This window comes from Podarcis liolepis, assembly GCF_965112155.1.
Source record: "Podarcis liolepis genome assembly, chromosome: 15".
Taxonomy (NCBI): Eukaryota; Metazoa; Chordata; class Lepidosauria; order Squamata; family Lacertidae; genus Podarcis; species Podarcis liolepis.
The window spans coordinates 1,785,006-1,812,823 of record NC_139566.1 but is presented as its reverse complement, the minus strand read 5'-3'; the positions used below and the strand labels follow the sequence as shown (position 1 = coordinate 1,812,823).

The 27,818-nt window shown below is 45.2% G+C and overlaps 2 protein-coding genes across 2 annotated transcripts in view; one reads left to right on the top strand and one right to left on the bottom strand.

Annotated features, from left to right (window-relative positions):
• Positions 1-27,818, top strand: part of LOC310694273 (uncharacterized protein) — an 82,566-nt gene that overhangs the window by 16,858 nt on the left and 37,890 nt on the right. Inside the window, exon 2 of the mRNA XM_083477369.1 lies at positions 26,265-26,406. Coding sequence (XP_083333495.1) covers positions 26,340-26,406 — 67 coding nt within the window. The 5' untranslated portion in view covers positions 26,265-26,339. The remainder of the gene's footprint in view (positions 1-26,264; positions 26,407-27,818) is intronic.
• On the bottom strand, positions 3-22,098 carry LOC310694245 (SLAM family member 5-like). The gene is made up of 8 exons (XM_083477296.1): positions 21,582-22,098; positions 10,559-10,897; positions 8,983-9,279; positions 5,831-5,947; positions 4,876-4,967; positions 3,165-3,286; positions 1,321-2,846; positions 3-739 (listed from the first exon to the last, which is right to left on the bottom strand). Exons 1-6 carry the CDS (start codon positions 21,655-21,657, stop codon positions 3,170-3,172), a joined length of 1,038 nt encoding a protein of 345 aa, XP_083333422.1. The 5' UTR covers positions 21,658-22,098; the 3' UTR covers positions 3-739; positions 1,321-2,846; positions 3,165-3,169.

The window sequence follows — 27,818 nt, the reverse complement described above, 5'->3', positions numbered from 1 at the left end:
GATATTAACCACAATCTTTGTACACCTTTACCATCAAGCAATGATAACATTCTTCAGAGGGTTATTTTACCAAATGTTATTGAGACAAATAGCACAGTACATAGCATGGTGCCCAACATACACACTGTAAAGTCTCGTGAGATCTAGAGCAGGGACCAGATATTATAGAATGACCAGCTAATTAATGCACGGTTGGTTTCTGTGGTCCTACAGCACCTTGAGCTGGGCTGGGAGGTCCAGATACTTGGCTTTCTACACTTCGGCTCTGAGAAAATCTTGGTAAGGGGCAGCCACAGACTTAAATCTATACCCAGAACTCATTGAAAATCACTCCCACCATTGCAGTGTGAGTGTGGTGTCTGACATCAAAGCCAGAGGTTTCCAGCACAGGTTTCTGAACAGCTTCCACCCTTGTAATAGCAAGCACAGGGGCCAAGTGTTGACTGGACGGTGGCCAAAAGAGGATCTCTGTGAGCTACATGAGGAGGGAGGCATTTCCAGGCCTGGGAGAACCCCAAAGTTTGCAGGTGTACAAAAATCTGAAAGGAAAAGACTTAATGGGACACCTTCTCCCCCCAAAAAGAGAATCAACCAAATGAGGATTATAGAGTGAACATGCCAAAAGGAAAATGGAGAACAGGGTGAGGAAGTGTGTGTGTGTGTGTGTGTGTGTGTGTGTGTGTGTGTGTAAGTGTAATATTTTGATTGAAATCTAGAACTGCAACATATTGTTGCATAGCTGTCAAGTGTCCCTTATTTGAAGGGACAGTCCCTTATTCCAGCGCCATGTCCCGCTGCTGTCCCTTATTGATGGATGTCCCTTAAATGTCCCTTAAATTATGTTCCTTAAATTTCAAAGGAAGCAGCTCCTCTCCCTCCCTCCCTGCCGGCCAGGGAGGAGTAAGGCTCCAACTGTGTTGCTCACCCAATAAGAAGTCTAAGAACAACTGGGGGGGGTGGAGCTTGTATGCCTTGTGTGTGGCTAGTTAATGCAAGCTGAGGGGGTTTTTGAATGCTGGGCGCCATTTTGTTGCACATGCTGCTGCAAACTTTGCAGTGCAAAGCCAGGCCGGGGAGCCATCTTAAGTTGAGGCTGCATAGGCCTTGTGGTGCATGTGATTCAGATTCTATTCAGTTGAACCTCTGGTTACAAAGTTGGTTGGACAGTGTTCTTGAAGCTACCCAGCATGAGTTTGACCAGACTGCAGGAGGACAGGAAGACTGGAGTGCCTGGAACAGGTGAGGCTGCAGTCCCTTATTTTGGCTGCTGGTCCCTTATTTTCAAATCTGTAAGTTGACAGCTATGTATTGTTGCAGGACACATTAATCCCCCCCCCCTCCGAAGTATTTCAAACAGCAGAGGGTGGAATCTGGAACTTAAAAAAGAGGGGCTTTGAGCATTCTAGAGTTCAGCTGCAGACAGGTCCAAGAAAGGCTCTTGATATGAGAGATCTGAAAAGCTGAAGGCCAATGTGCAGACAATAGGTTGGGGAGAAATGGAGCCTTGGTTTAGGAACATGGGTCGCTGCCTTTTCCCCCAGCCATACCTGGAGCTGCATTCAGGTGTTGAAGCTGGGACCTTCTACACGTGAAGCAGGTGTTCTACCACTGAGACGTCGCTTTGCCCAAGTGCTGCATACTGCTGAGCCAGACCACCGGTCCTTCTAGCTGAGGACTGTCTACACTGGCTGGAAGCAGCTCTCCTGGGTTTCAGGGAGGGGATGTTCCCAGGTCTACTTGGAGATGCTATTGTGGGTTTAACCTGGGGCATTCTACATGCAAAGCAGGTATTCTGTCCCTGAGCTAGGACCCATTCCTCCACCATATTTATGTGGAAACAAACCCTGTTGCATCCATCCCTTTCCCATAAGCAGAAACCCATCTTCATTCCAGTTCCAGTTCATGAATTGCATCATTCAGGACGATCAATCAGCGACAGCATCACCTTCCTCTTAGTTTTGTTTAAAACTGGAACATAGGAGTGCTAGTTTTGCTTTCATATTTACTTTGATACATCGTGAGCACAAGGTCAGGATTGCTAGCACAGTCAAGAGTCCACTGCCCTCTTACGCAGAGCAGCCCAAAGGGAAGTCTATTGTGACACCTAAGAAGAGATTCAGGTCTAGCAGTTGGATGTCAGATGCTATCCTGAGCATGAGGTCGCATCCATTCATAGACAGTCTCTCTCTTTCTTAAAAACAGCCATGAATGGGCTTACTAAAACATTTATGGGACGTAAGTCTGAATATTTATTTATTGACATCTTGTCCATTCCAAAAGCAGAGGCTTCCTTTTAGCCATGTAATTGCATGCTAGAATGGTTCTGGTTTCATGTTGCTGCTGCCCACAATGGCTTCCATTTCAGGAGAAGAGTGGTGGGCAATCTTTCAATCTCTGTCAATCTGCCCAATTTTTGGGTGGATATCTCAAGACTCCACCCCCTCTTTGCTTTCTTTTGAGGCAGGTGGAAAACTCCATTGTATGGACTGATCTTTTGGAGAATAGTTTGCTCCATAGTTTAGAAAGCCTTGGATCATTCTCCCTTCCAGGGTTCAGCTTCAGCAAGATATCCTCAAGCAACTTTGGAGTGAGGGCTTCCAGTCATTTCAGAGCGAGGACTTCTAGTAAATTTGGAGTGAGGGCTTGTAGCAGAAAATAAGGTTTCACAATAAAAGGAAAGAAAGGGAATTTTGCCTGTGAAATATTCTCTTCTCTTCTGTGCCAAAAAACAAAAACAAAACGTAGCCTTGGCAAGTCCCAAGTGGTGCTCAGAGGGTTTGGCACATCATTTGGTTTTTGGCCCCTGCAAAGGTGATGTTTCTTGACAAAATCCCTCTTGCTGGATCCTGTTGAGAAACAGAATTATATTTATAAATCAGATGGCATATTGGGGCTCTCCCACAGAAGAGAGGACAGACTTCTTCCCCTCTACTAGATTGAAGGATCTACCCTAGATTGAGAGTAGATCTCAGTTGGACATGAGGAGAACCATATTGATGGTAGGACCAGTTTGACAATGGGAGCAACTATCTAGAGCTGCTGGAGCTCTCCCTTGTTGAAGATCTTGAAGGAGAGGCTGGTGCATGACTAGAATCACACACAAACATATTTGTGTGCATATATTTGTGCAAAAAAACACCACCGTTTGATTTTATGGACCTTACCAGGCCTATGTGACTTCTTCAGAAGAATTGTCTGGGGTCCTTCGGATCTGGTCGTAAATAGTCGTGACAAGCCGTTCTTTCTGTGGGCTTCTGTCCGCATTATTTTCCCGGAGACCTAGGGACTAAATGCAAATAAGGAAGAAGTTTGTTTTAAAATTATGATGCCCTCCAACACTTGGGAACATAGGAAGCTGTCACATACTGAATCAGACCATTGGTCCATCACACAGAGTCAATTAGGGTTTGGCCGACAGCCAAGGCAATGTAAAGGAGTGTAATCTGCCTGGTGATACAGAGACATAGAGACAGCTCCATGATTGGTCAAGCTCTCATGGGAATAATGATTTATGGCCTACTAACTGGAATGTGTTAGTTAGAGTGGTGAGTGCAGGAGTTGGAGGTTGAGAGTTGTGAGTCGTGTAAGAGAGAGCTAGTTAAAGATCCGTGTTCTGTTCTGTTCCTGTAAATAGTCCACTGTATATAATAAACTACAAGTTACTGGTTCCTGCTTCGTCCATCCTGTCTGCAGCCAGCTGCCATTTGCTTCCATGGACTCTCCGTTTACTCTGCTAGGTCTGGCTAAGGTCCTGCAACAAGTCAGAAAGTTGCGAAACACCAATAGTCTCTCCCAACGCTATCTGGAGATGATGGGAACTGAACCGGAGACCTTCTGCTTGCAGGACAGAAGCTCTACCACTGAGCTATGGCCCTTTCCTTAATCTGAGCTCAATTTGTGTAGCTGTGGAGAGATGTCTAGCAGCTGGGCTCAAATGTCCTCTTCTGTCACGGAGCCAGCTGAGCCAGCTCCTGAGTTGGATGAGGAGGAGCGAGAGGGGCTGGCAGAAGAGGAAGCACTGGAAGGTGTGGGAGAGCAAGGGGAGGTGGAGGCAGGACTCCCTGATGTTGGGGAGCCCCAGCACCACTCCAGCTCTGGCACAGAGGGAGAGGGCACACCACTTTTAGCTGCTCAGGACAGGAGGAGGTTAAAGAGTAGGGAACAACGCAAACATATGAGATTACCAAGACTGCTTTGCTGGAGGCAGAGGTGAAAGCCCCCACTCCCAGGATCTCTGTACTCTGTAAGAGATACTCTGTACTTTGTAAATAAGGTAAAGGTAAAGGGACCCCTGACCATTAGGTCCAGTTGTGGCCAACTCTGGGGTTGTGGCATTCATCTCGCTTTACTGGCCGAGGGAGCCGGCGTACAGCTTCCGGGTCATGTGGCCAGCATGACTAAGCCACTTCTGGCAAACCAGAGCAGCGCATGGAAACGCCGTCTACCTTCCCACCGGAGCAGTACCTATTGATCTACTTGCACTTTGACGTGCTTTCGAACTTCTAGGTTGGCAGGAGCAGGGACTGAGCAACGGGAGCTCACCCCGTCGCAGGGATTCAAACCGCCGACCTTCTGATTGGCAAGTCCTAGGCTCTGTAGTTTAACCCACAGCGCCACCCGCGTCCCTTTGTAAATACTTGTACAATAAAGACTGTAAATACCACTACCATCAAGCCGAGGGATTTATTGCGAATGGCGAACCTCCCCCCTTTACATCTTCATAGGCCAGTAGCTAAAGAAGGACCTGTGAGGTCCTGCAGTGGTATATTCTGAAGTTCAGCAGACCCCCATTCTTTCTGCAAAACAGCACTAGGCTGACCTGAGCTTCCACCCAGCAGAGGAGAGGCCCAGTGGGGGGCCTCAGGACAGTCTCACCTTATTGTTACCTTCTGGGGGGCTCCTCCGAAGGATCTCTGCATACTGGGGGTCAGATGGGCTCTCCTCCACTTGCACAGTTGGAATGGTAACTTGGAAGAAGAAAGAGATCGAGAGAGATCTGTGAGAGAGAGATTCTACATTGCTTTAGGAACTGTTTCAGCCTGAGGGCCACAATCCCATCTGAGCAACCTTCTGAGGGCCACATGCCAGTGGTGGGTGGGGCCAGAGGGAAAGTGGGTGGAGGAACAAATGTAAACGCTGCCTTAGGCTACTTTCTGGGCAGACTCATAACTCAGTCTCTATCCTCTACCTAGGCAAGAAAGAGGCTTTATCTTTCTGTATTTGACCTGGGAGCAGTTCTGAGGTTAGACAAAGGCCTGGAGGGCCACACCTACCTCCTCCCCAGGTCTCAGGCTCCTCACCCTTCCAGTTTAACATAAATATTGTCTAATCTGGTTGCTCCTGTGACATTAACAACAGCCCAGTTTGCAGTTATTAAGCATGGGGAAGTTTTTGTCAGTGCGGAGAGACACTTCTGAGGAAAGTTTCCACAGGCAAAATCTTTCTGCTCCAAGGAGTTCCTAAAGGCACAAAGTTTTTCAGAAAAGATGATGGCCCTTGCTTTTAGCTTGTACTCCTTTTAATTTATTTATTCAGTTAAGTTTTATCCAACTCTTCAGTCAAAAAGCCTCCGAAGAGCAGCTTCCAGTTCCACAGAAACATGGCAGTCCCTGTTCTTGAGACTTACAGTCTAAAGCAGTCATGGCTCAAAAGGAAAGGAGATTGGGAGGGAAGAGAAAATAAGCAAACTCGGGTAAAATTACTTTACTCCAAGTTGTTCCGACGACCAACAGGGGTCGAAATGTTCTGTGACTCGTGAGTTTCTTCAAATGTGACATAATTAGGGTGGTAGGGGAAGGACTGGAATATTCCAAACAAATGTTTGGCTCACCAGCTTCTGCCGATTTTTCATTATTGATCCTCCAGCACCAGAAGGCAGCCCCAAGACTCAGCACTAGCAGGACGAAGGTCAGGACGACGTAGCCTGACTTGGAGAAAGAGGCCTCGGCTGTTGGGATTGAGAAGGGTGCAGAGGGTCAGAGCCAGCTTGCAAGATCGACTATACACACACAATTCCAGCAGACAAACCCCTGCTGCTGCTTTTTGTGGCATCCCTGTTAGCTCACAGGAAGAAACAAGTGTGTAGATCAAAACAGCAATACAGCAGCAGCTGTTGAGCATTAGCCGGGTGCTCACAACAAGTACACAAAAATAGCAGGACTCTCGAATGTCAGGCAGAGGTTTCGGAGAAACAGAAAGGGAAAGACAGAGAGAGAGAAAAACAGATTGAGAGAGGGATATCTGATAGTTTTATAGACCACGCACAAGCTACAGAGAAACTAGGAGAGAAAGAGTTATTGCAAGGAGAGATGAAATTACAGAGAGGGGTAAGGGAACAAGCTGGGATTAGGAACTCCAGTGGTGAGTAAGAAAATAGAAAGGGAGAAGTCTAAGTTACAGATAGGTAGCCGTGTTGGTCTGCCATAGTCAAAATAAAAAAATTCCTTCCAGTAGCACCTTAAAGACCAACTAAGTTAGTTCTTGGTATGAACTTTCGTGTGCATGCACACTTCTTCAGATACACTGAAACAGAAGTTGCCAGACCCTTCTATATAGTGAGAAGGTGGGGAGGGGTATTACTCAGAAGGGTGGTGGGAATGGGAGATTGGCAGATAGCTGAGATGAGCCTGTTGACGACTCTTAACGACTGCAATAGGTCTTACAGGAAAAGGCAAGGGGTGAGAAGGTGAGAAATGGCTTAGTCATGTCTTACAAGTCTAAGTGTCAGGGAAGCCAGGAAATCTGTCTTCCCGGCTTTGCATGATTTTGCCTCGGTACACAGACACCTGGAACATCGTTACAGGGAAATTGGATGCGAGAGGCTGACACACACACACATACACCCCATGAGCCTTGCCTCACCGTGAGGGAAGGACAGGGGGTATGTGCTGCACATTACCAGAACCTCATTCATTTAGGTTCAAAACTCTATTCACAAAAGTGCCTGTCTAATCAGAAACTCCAGAGCTCTGTCAGCAGCCCCGAATGTCAAGAAAATCAAAGGCATTGCATCTGCAAGGGAGGCTCAGCTCAGTTTGCAGATGGAGCTGGCTGACCCCCAGGTCTCCAACAAAGGAAAACAGGGAAAGTGCCAATACCAAATGTAGCAATTCACTGAGAAATGTAGCTACGTACGGGCTCAATGGGAAAACTTTGGAAATTCATATCAATCTTCTCAGTTCCAATGGCATTTAGGACCCAGGGAAGAGAGGTATAAGGGGGAAGGGTGAGAGAGCCCACCATAATCCACAGATGTACAGTCACTCCTGCAGGGCCTTCCAAATGAGTCACGATGGTGATATCCTGCCCCAAGAGTGTCAGACAGATAACCATCTCAATCACAATGGTGGGATGAAGCCCGGACAAGACAAAGGAGTGTATTTGATTTGACTCAGGGACCAGGGAAATGTAAACACTTTCCTTTGCACTGTATTTGAGTGACAGGGGCATGCCTGGATCTCAGGTTCTACCTGAGACCACACCTTTTCCTGTGACATATCTATGATGTCTTGATGATGCTTCTGGAAATATCTTCTGGGAAACTTGGGGAACCTTAAAAAAACCTGATGTAACCATTGATCGGGGCTTATAGCTGCTTCGTCTTTGTGGTGGTGGGAAGTCTTGTTGCAACAATAAAGGTCAGGCTGAGTGGCTGCTGTTTTGCTTCTATCTCCTGGCTGAAGTCTCTTGCTTGTGACGCCCGACCTGAACCTATGGGAATCAAGGCTAGGCAATTGTGGGGTGCTTCATTGACTCCCTTCTAAACATAATCTCCTCATAAATTGTGGGCCTCCTATATTTGATCATTGACATGCAGTGCTGTTAAACGTTTCATAGCTCCTTCTGATGTGATTTTCGCCCATCTCCTAACCTCTTTCTATTTATTTATTTTTCAACAAAGTGAACAAGACTGTGATCGTGTAAGGGAATTGGGCATAAGCTTTGGGCCTCACGTATGCAACAACGGCCACGAGAGTTTTAATAGCACAAGGATGGAAGACTGAAGAAACCCCAACTAAAGAATCATGGCAAGAAAAATTGATGGACTATGCAGAACTGGCAAAATTGACATACAAGTATTAAGGAAAGTATGAACAACGATTTCCCAAGTATAATTTGGTGAAGTTGTGACAAGCCCCCTCCAGCAGTAGCCCCAGGGAAAACACGATCAACATCAAGACATTCGAAAACCAAAATACTACTCTGTGTGTGTGTGTGTGTGTGTGTGTGTGTGTGTGGCATTAAAACATCCAAACTACACAACAAGGCCACAGATCAGGGTATCTGGCTCTTTTTGGAGTACAACTCCCATCATTCCCAGCAGGACCACTGGTCAGGGATAATGGGAATTCTAGTCCGAAAAGTTTGGGAAATTGAAATTGAAATACTTCATTGTCACTTGCAGAACTTGTATACAGTGAGATTACACGAGCACCCCCCCACTCAGCTCTCTTAGTCTTAATAGAAGCTGTTCTTTACCCTGTTGGTGCGACTAATCATTATTCTATATCTTCTGCCCAATAGCAGGAGATCAAGAAAGTGCCGGCCAGGGTGTGAATAATCATCCCTGAGAATTTCCCTCACTCTCCTGAGGCAACGTTATTCCGCTATTTCATCCGGCAGATTCACGGGACAACCCATAATACCTTGTGCTGTATTCACCACCCTCTGTAGGCACTTCCTATCAGTTGATGTCAAACCAGCGTACCACACCGTGATGCACTATGAAAGGACACTTTCTATTGTGGACTGGTAGAAGGAGATCTAGATTAAGAAACCTTGCCATATAGATAATTACAAGCCAAAGGCCTGGTGGAAAAGGAATTTTTTTGCCTGGCACTTAAAGACATGCAATGATGGTGCCAGGCCAGAGCCCCCCTGGGGAGAGGAACTTATAACTTGCTTTGTGTGGATGATAAAGCTGGAAAAGCAAGAGAAGTATTTTGAAAAGTGTTCAGTGTGGGAAAAATTCATTTTCTGTACCTCCACTCTGGCAGATCCTTTGCAAGTCAAAGGACACGATCTTGTGCTCGATGGGGTTGCTGGCCGTGCAGGAATAGGTGGTGTTCAGGGAAGCAGGCAGCAGCGAGAGGCGGAGAGTCTTGCCATCGGGGGAGACCTGGTATCTGTCGGAGCTCCCCAGATCCCGGATCGGGTTTCCTTTCCTCCAAGTGACGTTGACCTGCTCCTTTCCTGGAGAGAGACACTGGAGCGTCACATTGCACCACTTGGACGTGCTGGAGACCAGCTGACTCTGTATCCGCGGAGTAGAGACGGGTTCTGGATGCCAATGTTGAGGAAAAATGAAAAATGATATGTGGTGGATGTCAGCCAACATGAAATTTGAACAGATGTCACAAAGTCACAGGAATTGGGAGCCAGGGGCTCCCTCTTGCCGTCCAAACAGGACATTACATTTCTGCTTGAAACTGACTTCTCACACTGCTACACTCTGCTTCTAAGCACAGTAAAACTGCAGACTCCTGCATTTCAGAAATCCCAGTCACGAGTTTGCAATGCTTTAATAAATCCAGTATCCAAAGTACAATGGAGGAGGGGAATTAGCTCTCCCATTTCCTCCCAACACCTAAATATTTCTTAGTAATGAGCTGCGGATAATGTTGGTTCTGCTAAAAGACCAGATGAGATTAACACATTTGCCTTTTAAATTTTGTGCATGGATGTTAATTTTCATAGGGATATAAGATCCCAATTTGTCTCCACAGTGTTTCCCACACACTTGTGGAAACTCAGATGAATTTTATGATTCTGTTTTAATGGCAGATCCTAAGATTACTGAATTTCAGTAATCCAAAGCTTACTGAAAATACAGCCAAGATCCTTTCCATAGCCATCAAAACTAGGCCACAACTGTTAAAGGAAATATGAATGCAGAGTCGAAAGTGTCTGATTTTTTTAAAACTACATTTGATTGCTCATCAACCCTGCTTTACTTAAAAATACATAATGTGTGGGTGCATAAATATATATACATGTACATACTCTTCTACTGTGGTTGCCTTGAATATTGAGGGGGGAAACTGTCAAATTCTCCCTTTCCCAATCTTAATTTCAGTTCTACACATCAGTTTTAAAAATCGTAACAGCATTTTAGTGTGAATTTCTCCTAATATACACATTTTTTTTACATGCAATTCCCCCTAAAATGCATTTTGTATGTTACTGTAACCAATGCCTAGGCATTTTTGTCTGCAATACTTGGTTAAAGACCTGCATTGCAAAATTCAGAGAAGGGCAGATTTTGAAGGATGGCTGTGTTTTGGCACTCATTTCTTTCTGAAATTCTGCATTAATGTGAACAGATCCCTTACCTTGATAACCCTATCCTGTACCTGATGTTTATGTACTGTCAACTGAATAAACAAAAGTATACTGTTTCTGGTAAAACAGGGAGAGAGATGACAATTGGGCTAAAAATTGAAATTCTGCTGATTATTTTATTTTTAATATGCATGAGTGGACATGACTAACTCAGGTTCATTAATTTCCATGAGTCAACATGGAGTATAACTTAGTTGGATACAGCCTAATGACCCACCATAGACCATGAGGCGGAAGATCTGATCCTCAACGATAGCTGGGAATAACTTCACTCGTGCCCCAAAGACACCGCTGTCATTCAGCTCCAATGCCTTGATTCTGAGCGTCTCATTGTACATTTCTATCCTCTGCTTAAACCGGTCACCAGGATCAGGCCGTTCGAATTTCCCATCCCGAAACAAAGCCACCAGCAGCGCTGGGCCAGATCCAGCCCGATAGCTCCACTCGATCTCCTTCAGTTTGGCCTGTGGACCAATGTTCACAGAGAGGGCCACCGAACCTCCCAGGACCCCGTTCACCTGGCGAGGAGGGGTGTGTGACTGGCCAGAGATGAGATCTGAGGATGATACAGAAAGGGAATGGAACAGTAATAATCAGAGAAAAGAGATTTGTGCACAAGCCATAGGGATTTGTGGGGCAGAATTATTTTTCTTCCTAGTCCTAGGCTTAGAGTGTTAGAAGACATAGCACAGTCTAAAAGAAAGTACTTTTTCAGGCAGCACATTGTTAAACTCCAGTGGTACCTCGGGTTACAGAAGCTTCAGGTTACAGATGCTTCGGGTTACAAACTCTGCTAACTAGGAAGTGGTTGCTCCAGGTTAAGAACATTGCCCCAGGATAAGAATGGAAATTGTGCCCCAGCGGCGCAGTGGCAGCAGGACTCCCCATTAGCAAAAGCATGCCTCAGGTTAAGAACCGTTTCAGGTTAAGAACGGACCTCTGGAACAAATTAAGTTCTTAACCCGAGGTACCACTGTACAGGTTTTGCTCCCTCAAGAGGTAGGTCACCAACTTGATTGAAAACGGAGTTTCCAATGTTGTGATAATACTCACAAACATGATATTTTAGGCAACAATCCAGCTAGCTGACTCCGCAGAGCTAGCAGGGTGGACCCAACCACTTTTTTTACTCAATAGAAGAATTTCCCACTGAACAATCTGTTAAGTTGGATATGTGTGTTATTAATATCTGTGTTTTATGTTTATAGTAGTAGTAGTAGTAGGGGCTGCCACTCTGCTTACTCCATTTGCCAACCCTTCCATGACACCTACGTAGTCAACTCCTACTCCCTTTACATCTGATCAATTCCCCCTCCCTTTATACCCCACCTGCCCCCTCAATTATCCCCTCACAGCTCACCCCAAACTCAGAACTTACCCCACCACCCTCTCCTCCCATCTCACCCCAAACACCAACCCTTTTTAAAGGAGGAGGAGAGCAACTTCAGAGAGTGGTTTGACATACTGCCTTCTGAATTGCCTTCCCCCTTCATTAAACCTCATGGCAGCCATATTTAATGCTAGGGGGGGAGGTGCTTCAGGGAGCAGTTAGACAAACCCCTCTTTGAAGACCCTCTTTCTGTTAAACAGCTCACATGGCTACACTGCTTGCTTGCTCACCTGCCTGCTGCTCTGCCATCAAGCTGGAGTTGGTGTGGCCCCCTATCAGCAGCCACATGAACTTCAGCATGACGACAGCCTTACATTTTTATGTATATAGGAAGGAAATATCATCCATTGCAAAAGCCACCTAAAGCCTGTGGGCAAGCTGATATTTTCCTTTTAAGCATTAGGTCATAAAGCCCACCATCTGGAGACTTCGTTGAACATGTGTTCACATATAGCTTTTTGCACACTTCAGGGGAAGTGTTATTTAAAGTCTATTTATCTGCCGGAGGATCAGATTCTTAACCAATCTTGTCTTGTTCTGGGAATAAGTTAAAACTCACATGGGCACAGTGGATGTGAAGATGAAGTTAGGCCACAGGGTGTCACTGTTTCAAGAATCTGGGCAAGGTTTTAGGTACACATGGGCATGTGGCTGTGAAGAGGAGGGCACTCCCCTAGGTGGCGCTGTGTCAAAAATATCCAGACAAGGTCCTAGATGGACAGGAAATGGGATGACCCACTGGCAAATTCTGAAGAAGACCTGGATCTACTCATAAGACTACCCCCCCCCATTCTACTCCTTCATCTATTCAGGCAATAATTATTGAACCTAAGAATGTTGACTGTGCTGTTAAGGGCTCATTCACCTGCACACCAGTCAAGCCATCTTTGGCTAGCATTGATTGCCAGTCTGTGTTGACCAGACATTCCACCTATGCAAGAGAAAAAACAGGCAGAATTCAGACCTCAGAATGAAAATATAGGCACATCAGTGGGGGACCCTTAGCTCTCTATTGCATACTGAAGAGATCGATATGAATTGGATACATTGCCAAACTGAAATACAGCTATTGGTTCCATCATTGTAAACCGGTGTTGCTTGGGTCCTGATCTATATGAGCTCTGGGTCGTTCCACTTGTCACAGGGGGAGCAATTAAGAAATCCCAGAGCCAGCCTTTTACAGTATTTCACCATGATCCCATGCAGGTTTCCTGAGAAATAAGTCCCAATGAATTCAGCAGGGCTTAGCGTCTAGGGAAAAGAAATGTGCAGGTTGGAGAAGGGATTTGATCTTTGCAAATTCCATTAAAAGAGCCTGGGTGCTGGAACAGGCCAGAGGGGACCCATCTAATCCAGCCTCATGCTCCCACAATGGCCAAATGCTCCCCCCCCAAACTCCTAGGAATCTAGATAAACTGCCTCTGGATCTGGAGGCTCCATAGGAACATAGGAAGAACCTGCTGCTGGATCAGGCCAAAGGGGGCCCATCTAGTCCAGCATCCTGGTCTCACATTGGCCAACCAGATGTCTCAATGGGAAACTAACCAAAGCAGGATTTGAACACAAGAGCCCTCTCCTCTCCTGTGGTTTCCAGCAACTGGTATTCAGAAGTGTTGCTTCTTCTGACTATGGAGGAAGAACATGATCACTGTGGCTAGTAGCCACTGGCCTTCTTATCTCCCAGTTCCTATTTATAGCCATCCAGGTTGATGCCCATCATTACACTGTGAATTCCATAGTTTAACTATGCATTGTGTGAAGAGGTCATTTCCTTTGTCTGTCTGTCCTGAAACTCCCATATTTCAGCTTCACTGGATGGCTCCGTTGGGTTTTGGTATCATGAGAGAGGGACATATTTCCTCTCAAGCTACTTTATGGTGGATAAATCTTCTATCATGTCCCCACTTAACTGACTTTCTTCCAAACTAGTAAAGGTAAAGGGACCCCTGACCATTAGGTCCAGTTGCGGATGACTCTGGGGTTGCGGCGCTCATCTCGCTTTATTGGCCGAGGGAGCCGGCGTACAGCTTCCAGGTCATGTGGCCAGCATGACTAAGCCACTTCTGGCGAACCAGAACAGTGCACGGAAACGCCGTTTACCTTCCCACTGGAGCGGTACCTATTTATCTACTTGCACTTTGATGTGCTTTCGAACTGCTAGGTTGGCAGGAGCAGGGACTGAGCAACGGAGCTCACCCCGTCACGGGGATTCGAACCGCTGACCTTCTGATCGGCTCTGTGGTTTACCAGTAACCCACAGCGCCACCCGCATCCCTTTCTTCCAAACTAACACCCACCCACCCCAAAAATTGCAACTTTTCTTCAGAGGGGAAGTACGGTATTTCAGGAATTAGATCATTGTGCCTGCTGCTCCATCATGATCTGATCTGCCCCTTCTGAATGAATATCTGCAGGTTGCATCTTAGCTATGCATCCTATTTCACACTTCTCTGAATGCTGCAACGCAGATCTCAGCTCAAGGAACATATCAAAAGTACATTTAACAGTGCATATTTTGGAGATGCACATTTAGAAACACACATTTTGACAGGCAATGATTATTTTAAGGGGAATGTGTTTTAAAAGATTTTGCCACTAAAGAGACCGCAGTCTCCGCTGACCTACATTCCAAGGGAACCAAACCTGGGTAAATGCAACAAAATGGCTCTATTCAAACACATATATATTGTTGTAGATTTGGGGGGATCCCCCTGAACCCTAGAAATTAATGAATGCAAGGATTGTGGTTATTTGGGGTGGCAAGAGAGAAATATAAGCTGCAGAGGAATTCCTGGGTAGCCTGGCCAAGCTAGGGCAATTAAGGGAGCAATAGAGGGCCATTAAGGGTCCTTTGGAGGACCATTGCCAATGCAAGAGAACTCCTTCCCCCTTACCCTGAGGTGTGAACAAAGATGGGGGTTTGAAGGGTTGCCAAGGTGAGGGTGTGTGTGTTTGATGGGACAGGAAATGGGAGTTTTCAAGGAAGGGTTGCTGGGAGGGAGAAGCTGGAAAAGGAGCTGAGATCCATCTAGGGCAGGCTGGCTGAAGGCTACCTGTGCTGCTGTGGAGTACTAGCACCTCTCGAAAGGACTATGCTGTAAGATTTGGACTCCCTTCATGCAGACTGAATGTGTCAATAGGTGAATGAACCATATTTCTTAAAGCCACGGCAGTTTCCGCCGTGCCTTCGATTCTCTAAAGGAGCACAGACCCTGTGTGAGTGCCTGGGACCCTGTGGGCTCTTGCCACCGCTCATCAGAGAGAGAGGCAGGCACCTGACATCCCTGCTTAGCTTCTGAGACCGGACCAGATCAGGGGTGTTCAGGGTAGTGTAACAGTATATAACCTGAGCATAAGACAGATCTTGCTTCCTCATTAGGTTTTCAGGTGAGCCCCAAAACCCAGCACTAGAGCCAACATCTCTTTGTATCTCCAGCTTCCAGCTTGCTTCTAGCTCAGACCACACACCCCACTCTCAGGCTATTGTTCTCCTAGCAAGCAGCCAGGTGAAGGGGTGAAGGAAAGGCCCATCCATCAGCCTGGAGGCCACCACCACTTGGGGCTCAACCATACTTTCCTTTGTCCCATGACAATCAATCAGTCAGGATCTCTGCAGATTTACATTTGTTCCAATTCAGCAGTAAAGAGCAGTTTTTTCCCAGGGAAAGTGGCAGGGACAAGAGAAAAACTTCTCTGACTTGTGCCTAGAAATCATGAGACGAACAGAAGCGTGAGTGAGCTCTTAGTTGTAGCAACCTATCTCATTCTTTTGGGATACAGTCATACCTCTTGTTAAGTCCGCTTCATGTTACATTCTTTCATGATACGTCCCGCGGCGACCAGGAAGTACTGGAAAGGGTTGCTTCCTGGTTTTGCCACTCACGCATGCGCAGACGCACAAGATGACGCCACGTGCATGTGCAGAAGCGGCGAATTGCGACCTGCGCATGCGCAGACACGGTTGTGTTCTGCTCATGTTGCGAATGGGGCTCCGGAACAGATCCCGTTCTCAACCAGAGGTACCACTGTACTGGTGAGGTCACCTAAGCACCCAGCTATGGCCATTGCCTTACAAAGAAATTTGTCTGACTAGTTCAGCGACAGAATTCTCAGTTAGAGTTCAGCCCTCACTGGACACAGAACCCCAAGAATTGGAAGGGGCTCAGGGCATCATCCAGGCTGTTAAATCCACAACAATAGATTTAAATAGAACTCAAATGCAATTTTTTTGTGTGGATTTTACAGAAGCAACCCTGTCACTTATTTCAGGAAAGGGATAAAATGGACTTATCGGAGAACACATGAGAAAGTGATGTGGGCTGTGCCAACACTGATTTGCCTGTCTCCGCTGCAAACTTAATTTTCTTGGGGCAGGGGGAGAGGACAGGAGAGTGCGTAATAAGACTATTTCCAACGCAGAGGCGTGGCACAAATCCCAACAGCCTTGAGAGGTCACTGGCGATTCAAGGACCCGATTGCCCTCGGTCAGAGATTGGGAACATCTGCAGCCCTCCAGATGCTTGTGCGCTCCAGCTCCCATCCTTCATCTCTGGCCGTTGGCTGGGATGCCTGACGTGGGCTTGGAGCCCAACATCTGGAGGACGACAAGATTCCCCATCCCTGGGCAATGAAAAACCTACGTGGGGGTGGAGGGAGGGAGGGAAGAGAGAGAGAGAGAGAGAGAAAGCCATGCACTGCTGAACTTTGCTATTTGGATGATCCCATACTATCTTCTCCAGAATCTGGATCAAAGCTTCTAGCAGTGCCCCTGGTCCTTTGCCCCCATGAGCCACTCCATGCATGTCACAGGCCCAGATCCCCCTGTGACGCTTTCTTTCTTAAGCTATTTTGCAACATGCTGGGAAATCTGGCACCCCCCTCCTGCCCCCAGCCAGGACACCCAAAACTTGTCAAATTGCCCCCTACATCTGGGTAACGTGGTGTGACAAAACTGCTGAGTATGGCCCTGTCTCTCCTGCTGGCATCACAGCTAGAGGTCTCCCTCCTTCTCCACCCCCCCTCCCTGCTGCTGCCTCCCCTTTGAGGAAGAGGAAAACAGATGTGGTTTGGTATTAAGAGAAGATTAAATACCCACATCAGAGCTGTCTCTCTCTCCCTACGGCTTCCGCCTGCCAAAATTTATTGTGAGCTGGGCTGTGTTCTGGGTTTAGCCTTCGCCTCTCTCTCAGATAAAAATAAATCAGTAAGTGGAGGGATAAGGAAAAAAAAGGAGAGAGGGGGTCAGTTGTAGTGATCCTATTTGCCGGGGGTTTCTCTTTATTATTTATTAATAATTGCAATCTTTGATTGCTGCTCCTTTGGAAAATGCCAAGAGACCTTCTTTGATTTCATTAAGTATCAGAAACAAATATCAGGCAGTACAATCTGTTTTCTCTCACCCCGGTTGTTTTAGTAAGGTTTTATTTATTCCTTCGTGTTTATATTTCACCTTTTTTCCCTCTCCTAGGAGCTCAAGGTGGCTATTACATGGTTCTTTCCCTCCCTCCTCATTTAGCCCCCACAGTGATGAGGCTGAGAGGCAGGTTGTGGCTGAGTCAGGGTCATGCCCAGTGAGCTTCATAGCCAAGTGGGGATTTGAACCTTGTTCTCCCAGGTCCAAGACTGACTCTCTGTTTGTCTATATCTCCATCACACTGACATCCCACATTTTTCTCAGAGGGGTTCAAGGTGGCATATGTGGTTCTCTCCCCCTCTACATTTACTTCTGTCAGGTAGGCTAGGCAGAGAGCCAGTGACTGTCCCAAGGTCCCTGTTAGACCCAGAAAGTGGCCTTACTCCAAGTCCCATCTAGCCTGGCCACATTGTTCTCTAGTCTGCCTTCCATTCTCTAGTGCTCTTTAGTCTGCTCCATCCTAACATCATGAGTCAATCCTCTCCCCAGGGCCCTTAAATCCTTTTTTTTTCTTCCACTGTGACTGTTGTCTGGGTTCACCTTAAGGAAGCAACGGATTGTGGAGATGGGAGAGGCAGGAACGAGGGGGGTGGGTAGGTTACTGGGATGAAGAAAATTGCGTCCACCATTTATCACAGCTTTATCCCATTTTATCCTGAAGTTGGTTAGAACATTGTAATCTCCGCAAATCCCCTGTCCTCAAAGCTGAAAGACATGACTGGTTAGCAGGGGCTTGGAGGGAGGAATGAGTTTGGGGGGGGGGAGAGACACACAACTGGTGGATTATTACAAATAAATAAATAAAGGGCTTAGGAAAGGAACGTTGAGAGGCGAAGATGGCAGGCGGCGCAAAGGAGATGTGTGCAGATTTGTGGCTAGCACAATTTACATTCCTACAACCCTCAGTGCAAATTTATGTTCCCAGGGCAGTATGAGATACACTTTTATTGCATTTATATATCTTTTTTTTCCCTCTTCAAGGAGCTCAAGGTGGGGATACATGGTTCTCCCAACTCCTCATTTAATCCTCACAACAACCCTGTGAGGTAGGTTAGGCTGAGAGCCAATGACTGCCCCCCCCCCAAGGTTACACCCAGGTCCATCCCAGTCTGACACTCCCTCTATGGCATCACAGTGGATAGACGGACCGATTTCAAAGGGCTGTGTCAAATATTAATTTTACTCAGAAGAGACCCATTGAAATGTGACGGACATAGCTAGCTTCAGTCCATTCATTTCAATAGGTCTACTCTCAGTAGGCCAAACTGAGAATCTGAGGAACAACAGGCATCCTTGCTGGAAACATCTGCAGCCTTTAAACCTGCTTAATCCTGTGACATTTTATAATACAGATTAGTAATATCCAGTCCTAACAGAAGCAGGAATCACAATCTGCCAAGGTTGTTATTATTACCATTAATCAATCAATTGCCTTCTCAACCACCATCTCAAGGCAATTTACATATCAGATAATAAAAAAACCAAAAGCAATATTGTACATTTAAAACAAGACTAAGACCCTAACAAGTGTACACTCATGGCAAAAACCCATTTATTCAACTGGAAAAGTCTGTGGGACCAACAATGTCTTCAGTTGTTCCCAGAAAGTGCAGACTGGGGGCACCTGCCAAGAGTGAGGAGAACGCTAGCAGTCCCAGGAACCTTTGCAACTGCAATCCCATGAGTCTTTGCACTGACCTTTGAAGCCTGTGGGGAGTTGAAGTTTGAGAAAGCAGATTTGGAAGAAGCAGTTGTGGTGGGGTTTGATGGATTTTTGGCAGAGTTTGGTTTTTTTAGAAGGTGTTCCCCACTAAACGCCATTTCACATATACATGGGGTATCCGGGACCGTAACCCCTGTGTAAGTGGGGAGACGCCCATATTGTTTTCATTAAGAGATACCCTTTTATACACATTCATCTATTTGGGGCTAGAGAACTGCACAGCAAAATCTGAAATATTGTTCTTATTTTGAGAGGCAGGCGAGTTTCGATTTGTGTATTGTGAATTAGGCAGAAGTTGGCATTGCAATACGAACGAAACTGGATTTCTCCCTCATCCTTTCCTGAAAGGCTAACAACTATAGTTTGTTATCAGTGCTCTCATGGGTTAGATGCATGAATGGTGGTCATCAACCGGCAGATGTTCAGATATGTGGCAAGGGGAAATAATTGTAAGCTGTGGGGTGAAGAGGTCTTGAGATGCAGTACGTCTGCGTCATTCCTTCGAAAAGTTCAAATAACAAGCAGGGTGGGCATTCTCAGCCCCACCAATAGCCAGAGTTGAGATAGCCGGCTTTTCCACCTGAACCCACCAGCTCTTCTTCTCAATTGAAGGACAGAGTTGTGTCTACCTCATGGCCTGTTTTGCACCTCCCTCATCTCATCTCCTGCCCTTGGATACATTGGAAGATGCTCTCCTACTGTCAGTGTTTAATCAGATTCAGCTGCTCTACGTTGAAAGAGGTGGAAGACGCCATCTTGGTTTTGTGCCTCAGGCAGCAAAACGTCTTGCACCAACCTGGAGCATTAGTTAGAGCTGCTATTATCGTTCATTATGAAAATGTCTATTCTGCCCTTCCATAGGTAAGGTGCTATTACACCTTCAGGTTAAAGCTTTTGAGGTCTCACAGCCTCCCAGGCAAGGAACTGTGAAATTGGTAAGTCTAAGAATAAGCTGCACTTTAGTAGGGTAAGAACACATCGACCGTTAGAAATTTTCACTTCTCCAAATATTTCAAGGCAGTTTTTCAATCAACAATTACAAAATTGCAGTTTTGTATTATTACAAGGCAATTTTTCAACCAACAATTACAAAACTGAATCTTTTAGGGGAATGTGTGCATAATAAATAAATACATCAGAACCATGATGTATTATCATGTTTGGGCAAATTGCTTGCAAAAAAACCTGTACATTAGTCAAAACTGCATACAAAATATGGCGAAATACATGAATTTTCAGGATTTTTTTATTTTAAAAAAGCATATTTCTACAGAAATGTGGAGGACTCAGTTTCAGATTGGAAAACTGAGAGAACTGGAGTTAACAGATCTAATTATCCCTGCTTCTAACCAATTAAGAAAAAAATACACACCCCAGGCTGAATACGAAGAATTAGTAATAGGAATGAACTGCGCAGTAGATGAAATGAGAGGTGGCTGAGGAACTGCTAATTTTGCACACACTTCACATTACGGGTCCTGCCTTCCTTACAGAAAGTGTTTCTGGAGCTGCGATCTCTTCCTCCCTGGAGCGTCTCTCATGTGCAAGTTATTTGGAGCTGTAACATCTGGCTGTGTGCTAATAATATCCAGCCACCTTTGCTACCAAGTTGCCTCTGCAGGCAAAAAAATTGCCAAGGAGAAAAAAAATGGAGGATAGAATCGGGATCACAGAGTCAAGAATCAGGGAGAGTTCTTTTGCATGCCATTGCATAGAAGATGCAAACTTTCATTGCCACCACCTGCGTCCAGTCAAAATCATGTCAGGCGTGATCCTGTTGCGAGTCACTTTGAAATGAACTGGAGCTGCACGCTAGTGTAAATACAACTGGTGTGTAAAAATTGGATGGTGAACTGTGCCCTTTGGTTCTCCCCAGTGCAGACCAGGTTATTTATTGATTTAATCACTCATTATGCTTATTGGTCACTTGATACCTAAAAGGCCACAAAGCAATTTGCATTTGAGAACATAAATGCAAGTGCATTATGCCATGAGGGGTGGGATGCATGTAAAACATATGAATTGTTATAAATAAGGATCTGGCAAGGCAGTAAGTCCATGGAACCGAGAGACAGCCTGCAAGGCTCAGTAGGAAATATATGGGTGGCATGATTATAGGGGAGTGGGGGAATTCTGCTGAAAGCAGACATTGATTTGCCCACAAGCCCCTTGCCTACTGCCGGAAGATATTTTAAGCTGAAATAAATCCACGCTTCTTTTCTAAAACAAATGCTCAAGGCAGCACCCCAAGTGTGCTCATGCCCATGCTTCAAAAACAGTAGAAAACGAACAAGACCTGAACCACAATTTTTAAGCCACCCTAGAAGTCTTCCTCGCAAACCTGGTCCTATGCGAGTTTACTCAGAAGCAAGCCTTGCCATTTTCAGTGGGGCTGTCTCCCAAGTAAAGGAGACTGAGGATACCCCAGAGGGCATTAAGCAACCATCAATAGTCCCGTATGCTAAAAGGCATCAATTGAATCGCAGCAAAAGTTTCACATGAGGTCAAGTTTTTATTCCAGCCTACCTCAAACAAGGGCACACTGAAGGCAAGTGAGCTGTGCCTATAGGGTTGCTGGGGGTGTGTGGGAATAGATACACTCTCACCTTTGTTAAATCACCTCACCTCCAAACACCAGGTCTCCACACACACCAACACACACACCCATCCCCCAGGGATCTTCTGTGTCTTACACGCAGGTCTAATTCACTTACCTGTTAAGAAGCTGGTGAGTGTCAAGAGCAATAAAGCGAGGGCATTCTTTCTGAGCATTGCCCATTTCATCTCCATTTCCTCCCTGCCAGATTCCTCTTTGCCCTGCCTGTCTCAAGAGCATCTGCTGGGGAGGTGGGGAGCTGCCACAGGGAGAAGCACATCACGGAGTCCTTAGAGATCTCTCTCTCCTTCTCTCTCTCTCTCTCTCTCTCGCTTTCTCTCTCCCCCGCTCAGCTACAAGTGTTAATTAGCACCCCTTAACTGATCATAATTATTGTTTGCGGCTCTTCGATAGCAACTGAGTTCCTGAACAAATCTCTCTGTGTGTGAGAGAGAAAGACTCTCTCTCTCTTGTGCGTGAACAGAGTTTCAGTCCCGGACGGCGTGGATTATCACCAGATGACGATTTAATCGGAGGGTTCGGTGCGAGCGGGCACTGATGTCGCATCTCATCAGGAAATCCTTCATCAGGGCAATTAAACGATCTCTTCCCCCCAATGTAAGAACAGGGGCCTGACCAAATTCCTGCTCAGACTTGAGTCTCGGAAAGGACAACAGTTGCTGGGATGCACAAGGCGGGGGGAGTCCAGCTGCAATCAGGTCCTGCTCACAGATTAACCATCGGGGCATCTGGTCGGCCACTGTGTGAAAAGGATGCCAGACTAGATGGGCTCCCTTTGGCCTGGACCCAGCAGGGAGGATGCTATTGTGTTCTAATTTTAAGCACAGTATAAGGAGGGGGACCTCGCAGTGAGCCCTGAGCAGCACAGGGGGCCCAGCCTCCGAAATTCACACCTCTCTGAATTTTGCAAAGCACTTCCTCCAGCTAAGTGATTTGCATAAACTGAGACACCGTGTGCATTCTATTAGCACCAAAGTGTGTTATATTAGGGGAAGATGCATATAAGCATCTGTCTATTTGGAGAAATTTGTGGCAATATGGTGGTGGATTTCCATGAAGACTTAAAGAGATTTGTAAACAGATGTGGAAATGCAGAGAATGGAATTTTAGGTTGGGTAGGGGATGAGAACTGAGAGGAATGGAAATTGATGGATTTTCCTGTCCTGAACTGCAGATGTTGGGGACTGAACCCAGAACCTTCTGCATGTAAAGCTGATTCCTTTTTCTTTTTTCCCATTCATATCCCACCTTATTTCTTAAAAAAGGATAGATGATAGATAGATAGATAGATAGATAGATAGATAGATAGATAGATAGATAGATGATAGAGATAGATAGATGATGATAGATAATAGATAATTAGAGATAGATAGATATAGATAGATAGATTAGATAGATAGATATAGATAGATAGACAGAAGAAGAAGAAGAAGAAGAAGAAGAGTTTGGATTTGATATCCCGCCTTTCACTCCCCTTCAGGAGTCTCAAAGCGGCTAACATTCTCCTTTCCCTTCCTCCCCCACAACAAACACTCTGTGAGGTGAGTGGGGCTGAGAGACTTCACAGAAGTGTGACTGGCCCAAGGTCACCCAGCAGCTGCATGTGGAGGAGCGCAGACGCGAACCCGGTTTCCCAGATTACGTGACTACCTCTCTTAACCACTACACCACACTATCATCTAGATGATAGATGATAGATAGATAGATATAGATAGATAGATAGATAGATAGATATAGATAGATAGATATAGGTAGATAGATAGATGATAGATAGATAGATAGATAGATAGATAGATAGATAGATAGAAAGATAGATAGATGATAGCTAGCTAGATAGATAGCTAGATAGATAGATAGATAGATGATAGATAGATAGATAGATAGATAGATAGATAGATAGATAGATAGATTAGATAGATAGATATAGATGATAGATAGACAGATAGATGATAGATAGATAGATATAGGTAGGTAGATGATGATAGATAGATGATAGATAGATGATAGATGATAGATAGATAGATAGATAGATAGATAGATAGATAGATAGATAGATAGATAGATAGATGATAGAGATACACAGACAGACAGACAGACAGATACTAGATAGATGATAGATATAGTATATGAAATAAGGATCTAACAAGGCAGTAAGTCAATGGAACCAAGAGACTTTTTTTATTTTGCCTTAAGAAATGAGGGACCTTCTGCATGTAAAGCTGATTACTTATTTATTTGTTGCATTTTTATCACACCTTTTCCTCCAAGGAGCTCACAGTGATGTACATGGTTGTCACCATCCATATTTTACCACACAACAACCCTGTGAGGTTGTTAGACTGAACGACAGCGACTGGCCCCCAAGGTCACTCCCGGTGAGCTTCATGGCTGAGTGGGGATTCGAACCCTGGTCTCCCCTGGCTCCTAGTCTGGCACTGTAACCACTGCGCCACATTGTCTCTCCCACTGAGCTATGGCTCTTCTCCCCAGAGCAGCCTGCCCACTTCACTGTCCTCGCTTCTCAACCTGCCCAAATGGAGGTCTTGTGTGCCCTAGACTTGGGGTTGGCGAAGGGACATGCGCTGCTGTTCAGAAGTGTCGAAGCGTCTTCTATTTTCGTGTTGGGTGGTGGAGGAGGAAGCGAACAAAGCTTGGCTTCAAAAAAGATAAAAGAGGGTGGAGAGAAAGAACATAATGACTTGTTTTGTTTCATGAGGAAAAGCAGCCCCGAGAGTGGGCATGTCATCAAGCAGCTGGGTTCTGTTTTTACCCTGGAAAGCAAGGAAAGGTGATTCACGAGAGATAATGGTGGTGCGACTCTTTTTTTCCTGCTGCTCAAATAGTAGTTTCTATGGAGAAAAGTAAAAGATTCAGTCCCCACTAGGGACACGTAAACCTGTCCACTACATTTTTTTTCTTTCTTTTTCTTGATATTAAATTCAATTCTCCACTTTTCCATAGCAACCTGTGAAAAAATTACAACAATTTAATCTTCGTGGAAATTCAGCAGCCTTTTCGGGTGGCTCTCTCCTCATATGCAAGTTTTGGGGATGTAGTTTTTCCTAAATAATAATAATAATAATAATAATAATAATATTTTATTACGTATACCCCACCCACCTGGCTGGGTTTCCCCAGCTACTCTGGGCGGCTCCCAACTGAATATTAAAACACAATACAGCATTAAACATTTAAAAACTTCCCTCAACATCTAAAAAAAATGGATCTTTGTGTGTTATATTTTGTCATAAATGCATTTTGATGCGCAGTTATGATGCCAAGGCCCAGCCCCACATGACGTACCAGCTCTGAGGGGCAGGCAAGGGGGCAGAGCTGCCCTTGGCTGGAAGAAAAGTGAAGTGGAACACAAGGAATCTTGATTCCCCCCCCCCAATTAAAACCTTTGTGCATCCATGTCTAATCTTGCCCCTTTCTAAAATTTATTTATTGATGTGTGTGTATCCTCCACCAGGGCTTTTTCAGTGATGGCTCCAACCTGGTGGAATGCTCTGTCCCACGAGACTAGGGCCCTGCAGGACTTGATCTCCTTCTGCAGGACCTGTAAGAGGGTATGGAATTGTGTATCCTAAAGGAAGGCATGGCTGGCTAGCTGGCAACATGCACCCAGAGGCGCATGTTGGTGACCCCTTCCTTAGTCCAACCCCTGTTGATGCAGAAAATCAACAGTCACAACATCCCTGACAGGTGGGCCATGGAGCCTCTGCTTAGATTCTTCAGTGGTGCGTCCACCCTCTTCTGAGGCCACCGCTCACTCTCAAACGCCTCATACTGTCAGAAAGATCTTTTCATCTAAATTGGATTTCTAAGAATGTCCTGGAAAACCATGAGGACTGTTTCATTCCTTGATTGACAGCAGTTATAAAAGCTGCTGAGTCAGTTTCCTTCCGGAGAGCAGGCTTCCAGATTTTAAAAGAGAAATAAGTATCAATGCCAAAGAGGAAAACAGGACAGAAAGATATACAGCATCACAAAAAATGGAGGAAGGAGATCTTTTTATGGGATAGCGAGACTGACTGGGGTTAAATGCTGCTGATCTCTGACTCACAGTTCAGAATCGCTGCCAAGTGATTCCATGGAAGAGTAAAGACGTCATGTGGTTCATTTCTATCACCTTCCTGGCACCCAAAAATTTCTTTTTGGTGCATTGACAGCTAGGGCAATGAAGACGGGGTGTGTCCTGTCGGGTTCCTCACACCTTGAAATCTAAGTAACTACCACCTAGTTGCCCATCTCCCCTTCTTGGGCAAGGCCCTTGAGTGGATGGTCATGGACCAGATCCAAGAAAATGATTTTCTAGATATGTTTCATAAGTAGCTAGATTTAAAAAAGCTCTAGAGATCCAGCTGCAAGTAGAGTGAGGCAGCACTGTCTTCCACCTACTCTATGGACTTCCATGGAGGTGGTGGACTAGAGGTTTTTAAACAGAGGTTGGGTGGCCATCTGTTCCTTAACTTCAATTTCTGCATAGCAGGAAGTTGGACTAGGTGACCTTTCCATCCCTACAATTAGTTACCTCTGAATCATAGTTTCAAACTGCTGTCAGGATTCCATGGAAGAGGAAAGAGGTCATTCATATTTAAGACGTCCTCTGCCTGCAAAAATCTGCTTCACATTTCTCTTCAGCAGCTTGACAGATGTTTCTCTGTCAACCAGATCTTTGAAGCCGAGAAGGTCTAGTGTAGGGTTTCTTATGCTTATAAATAATGGCAGGAAACTCTTGGTGAGATCGTCAACATCTCTCCTGTGCTGCTGCCTACAGGGTGGACTGCAAGTTTGGTGACCCAACGCTGTTGGACGCAGCCAAGGCTTACTTCATTCCCAGAGACAAACAACCATGCCAGTCACTCACAGAAGCTTCCAGATCCTTCTTGCCTTCAGCCAATTGATCTTCTATGCCTCTGGTAAGCCGTACAAAGCTAGCAGGGAGGGAGGGAGAAATTCCATTCAGTTTGCATTTGAAGATGAATCGACCAAATTCACACTTTCTGAAACAATATGAGAACTGTAACTGAGTTATCCTTCAAAATCCATACTGGGAAGAGAGACTGGTTGGTAAACCACTCCAGGAATTGAAGCTCTGTGAGGGAAATGCATGTGGGTGTGTCTCCTAACAACACTCTTAATTCCCTTAAAAAAATACAGCTGCCACTATTTTTCGGGGAAGGGGATCAATGACTCTATATAGTAATGTGATGATTGTTTTAAATGCATAATTTAAATAGTGCATGCAAGTGTTTTCAGAATGTTTCCCCCCTCTTTTCAGAATGTTTCCCTCTTTTTCCTTCCTGAATAGGTTTGCCACTCTGAGCTCCTTCAGGATGGGGGAGGGGGGAATATAATATCAATCAATCAACAAACATTTGCATCCCTGTTTCTCTCCCCAAAGGCACTTTCAGTCAAGCAGCAGAAAATTCAATCCACCATTGCTCTCCCTTAAAACCAAGCAGCTCAAACTAACCACTACCCCCTTCTCCTGGTTAGCTAAAAAGAATGGGTCTTGAGGTGTAGCCTTCAAGGAAACAGCTCTGTGCATGATTCGGAAGCAGCCTGGGTCTTATGTTATTTTGCTTCTAAGTACTTTTCCCTTTAACCTCACTGGCTACAGCAGTGTAACCCAGTCAATTTTTGGAAGAATAATTGTACAGTTGTAGAAACTGTTTCATCACCTTCAGTTTGCCAAGTCTGTGATCTTTTTGTTTTTTTTATATTCTGTCTTGTTTTGTTTTATTGAACTCCACTGAATTGGTTTAGAAACCTGCAGGTAATTACGGGGGAGCATTACAAAGTTCACACAGAAACATAAATAATGCTAGTTTCAACTCGCCTGTGGAAACAACTCGGAGGTTATTAAGAAGAAAAATAATAACAACAAGGAGATGGGAAGATGGGACTTGTGAATATTAAAGCAGCAGAAATATGAGATGATCGGACCCTTACTGAACTCAAAACATGGGTACCCCCAACAAAAATTTAAAATTTGGCAAAATATATGGAGTTTATGATATGTATTGGTATAATTTGGAATAACTAATGTGATATGATTGGTTTGTTAAATGGAAATTTAATAAAAATTATTTTTTAAAAATAGAAACCTGCAGGTAAATAGAATAATAACGATAATGCTAACAATGGCAATTACATAAGAGAAGAAAACAAATAACGAAAATCAACCCCAAGTGCCAGACCAAGATTCTGAGCCAGAGTAATCCAGGAAAGCCAAATTAAGTCAATACAAACGAAACTAATTGGAAGATTGACTTATTCTTTCTTACCTATTCTGTTGCTCTCAGTCCTGTGTGGGAGGTGTCATTTT

Bases quoted from the DNA above. Each gene is read 5' to 3' on its own strand.
- LOC310694245 (XM_083477296.1), bottom strand. From the start codon at position 21,657: ATGGAGATGAAATGGGCAATGCTCAGAAAGAATGCCCTCGCTTTATTG. The intron at 9,280-10,558 runs GTGGGTCATTAG...ATTGGCATCCAG, and splicing joins CTTCCGCCTCATGGTCTATG to AACCCGTCTCTACTCCGCGG. The intron at 4,968-5,830 runs GTGAGCCAAACA...TCTTCTTCCAAG, and splicing joins TGAAAAATCGGCAGAAGCTG to TTACCATTCCAACTGTGCAA.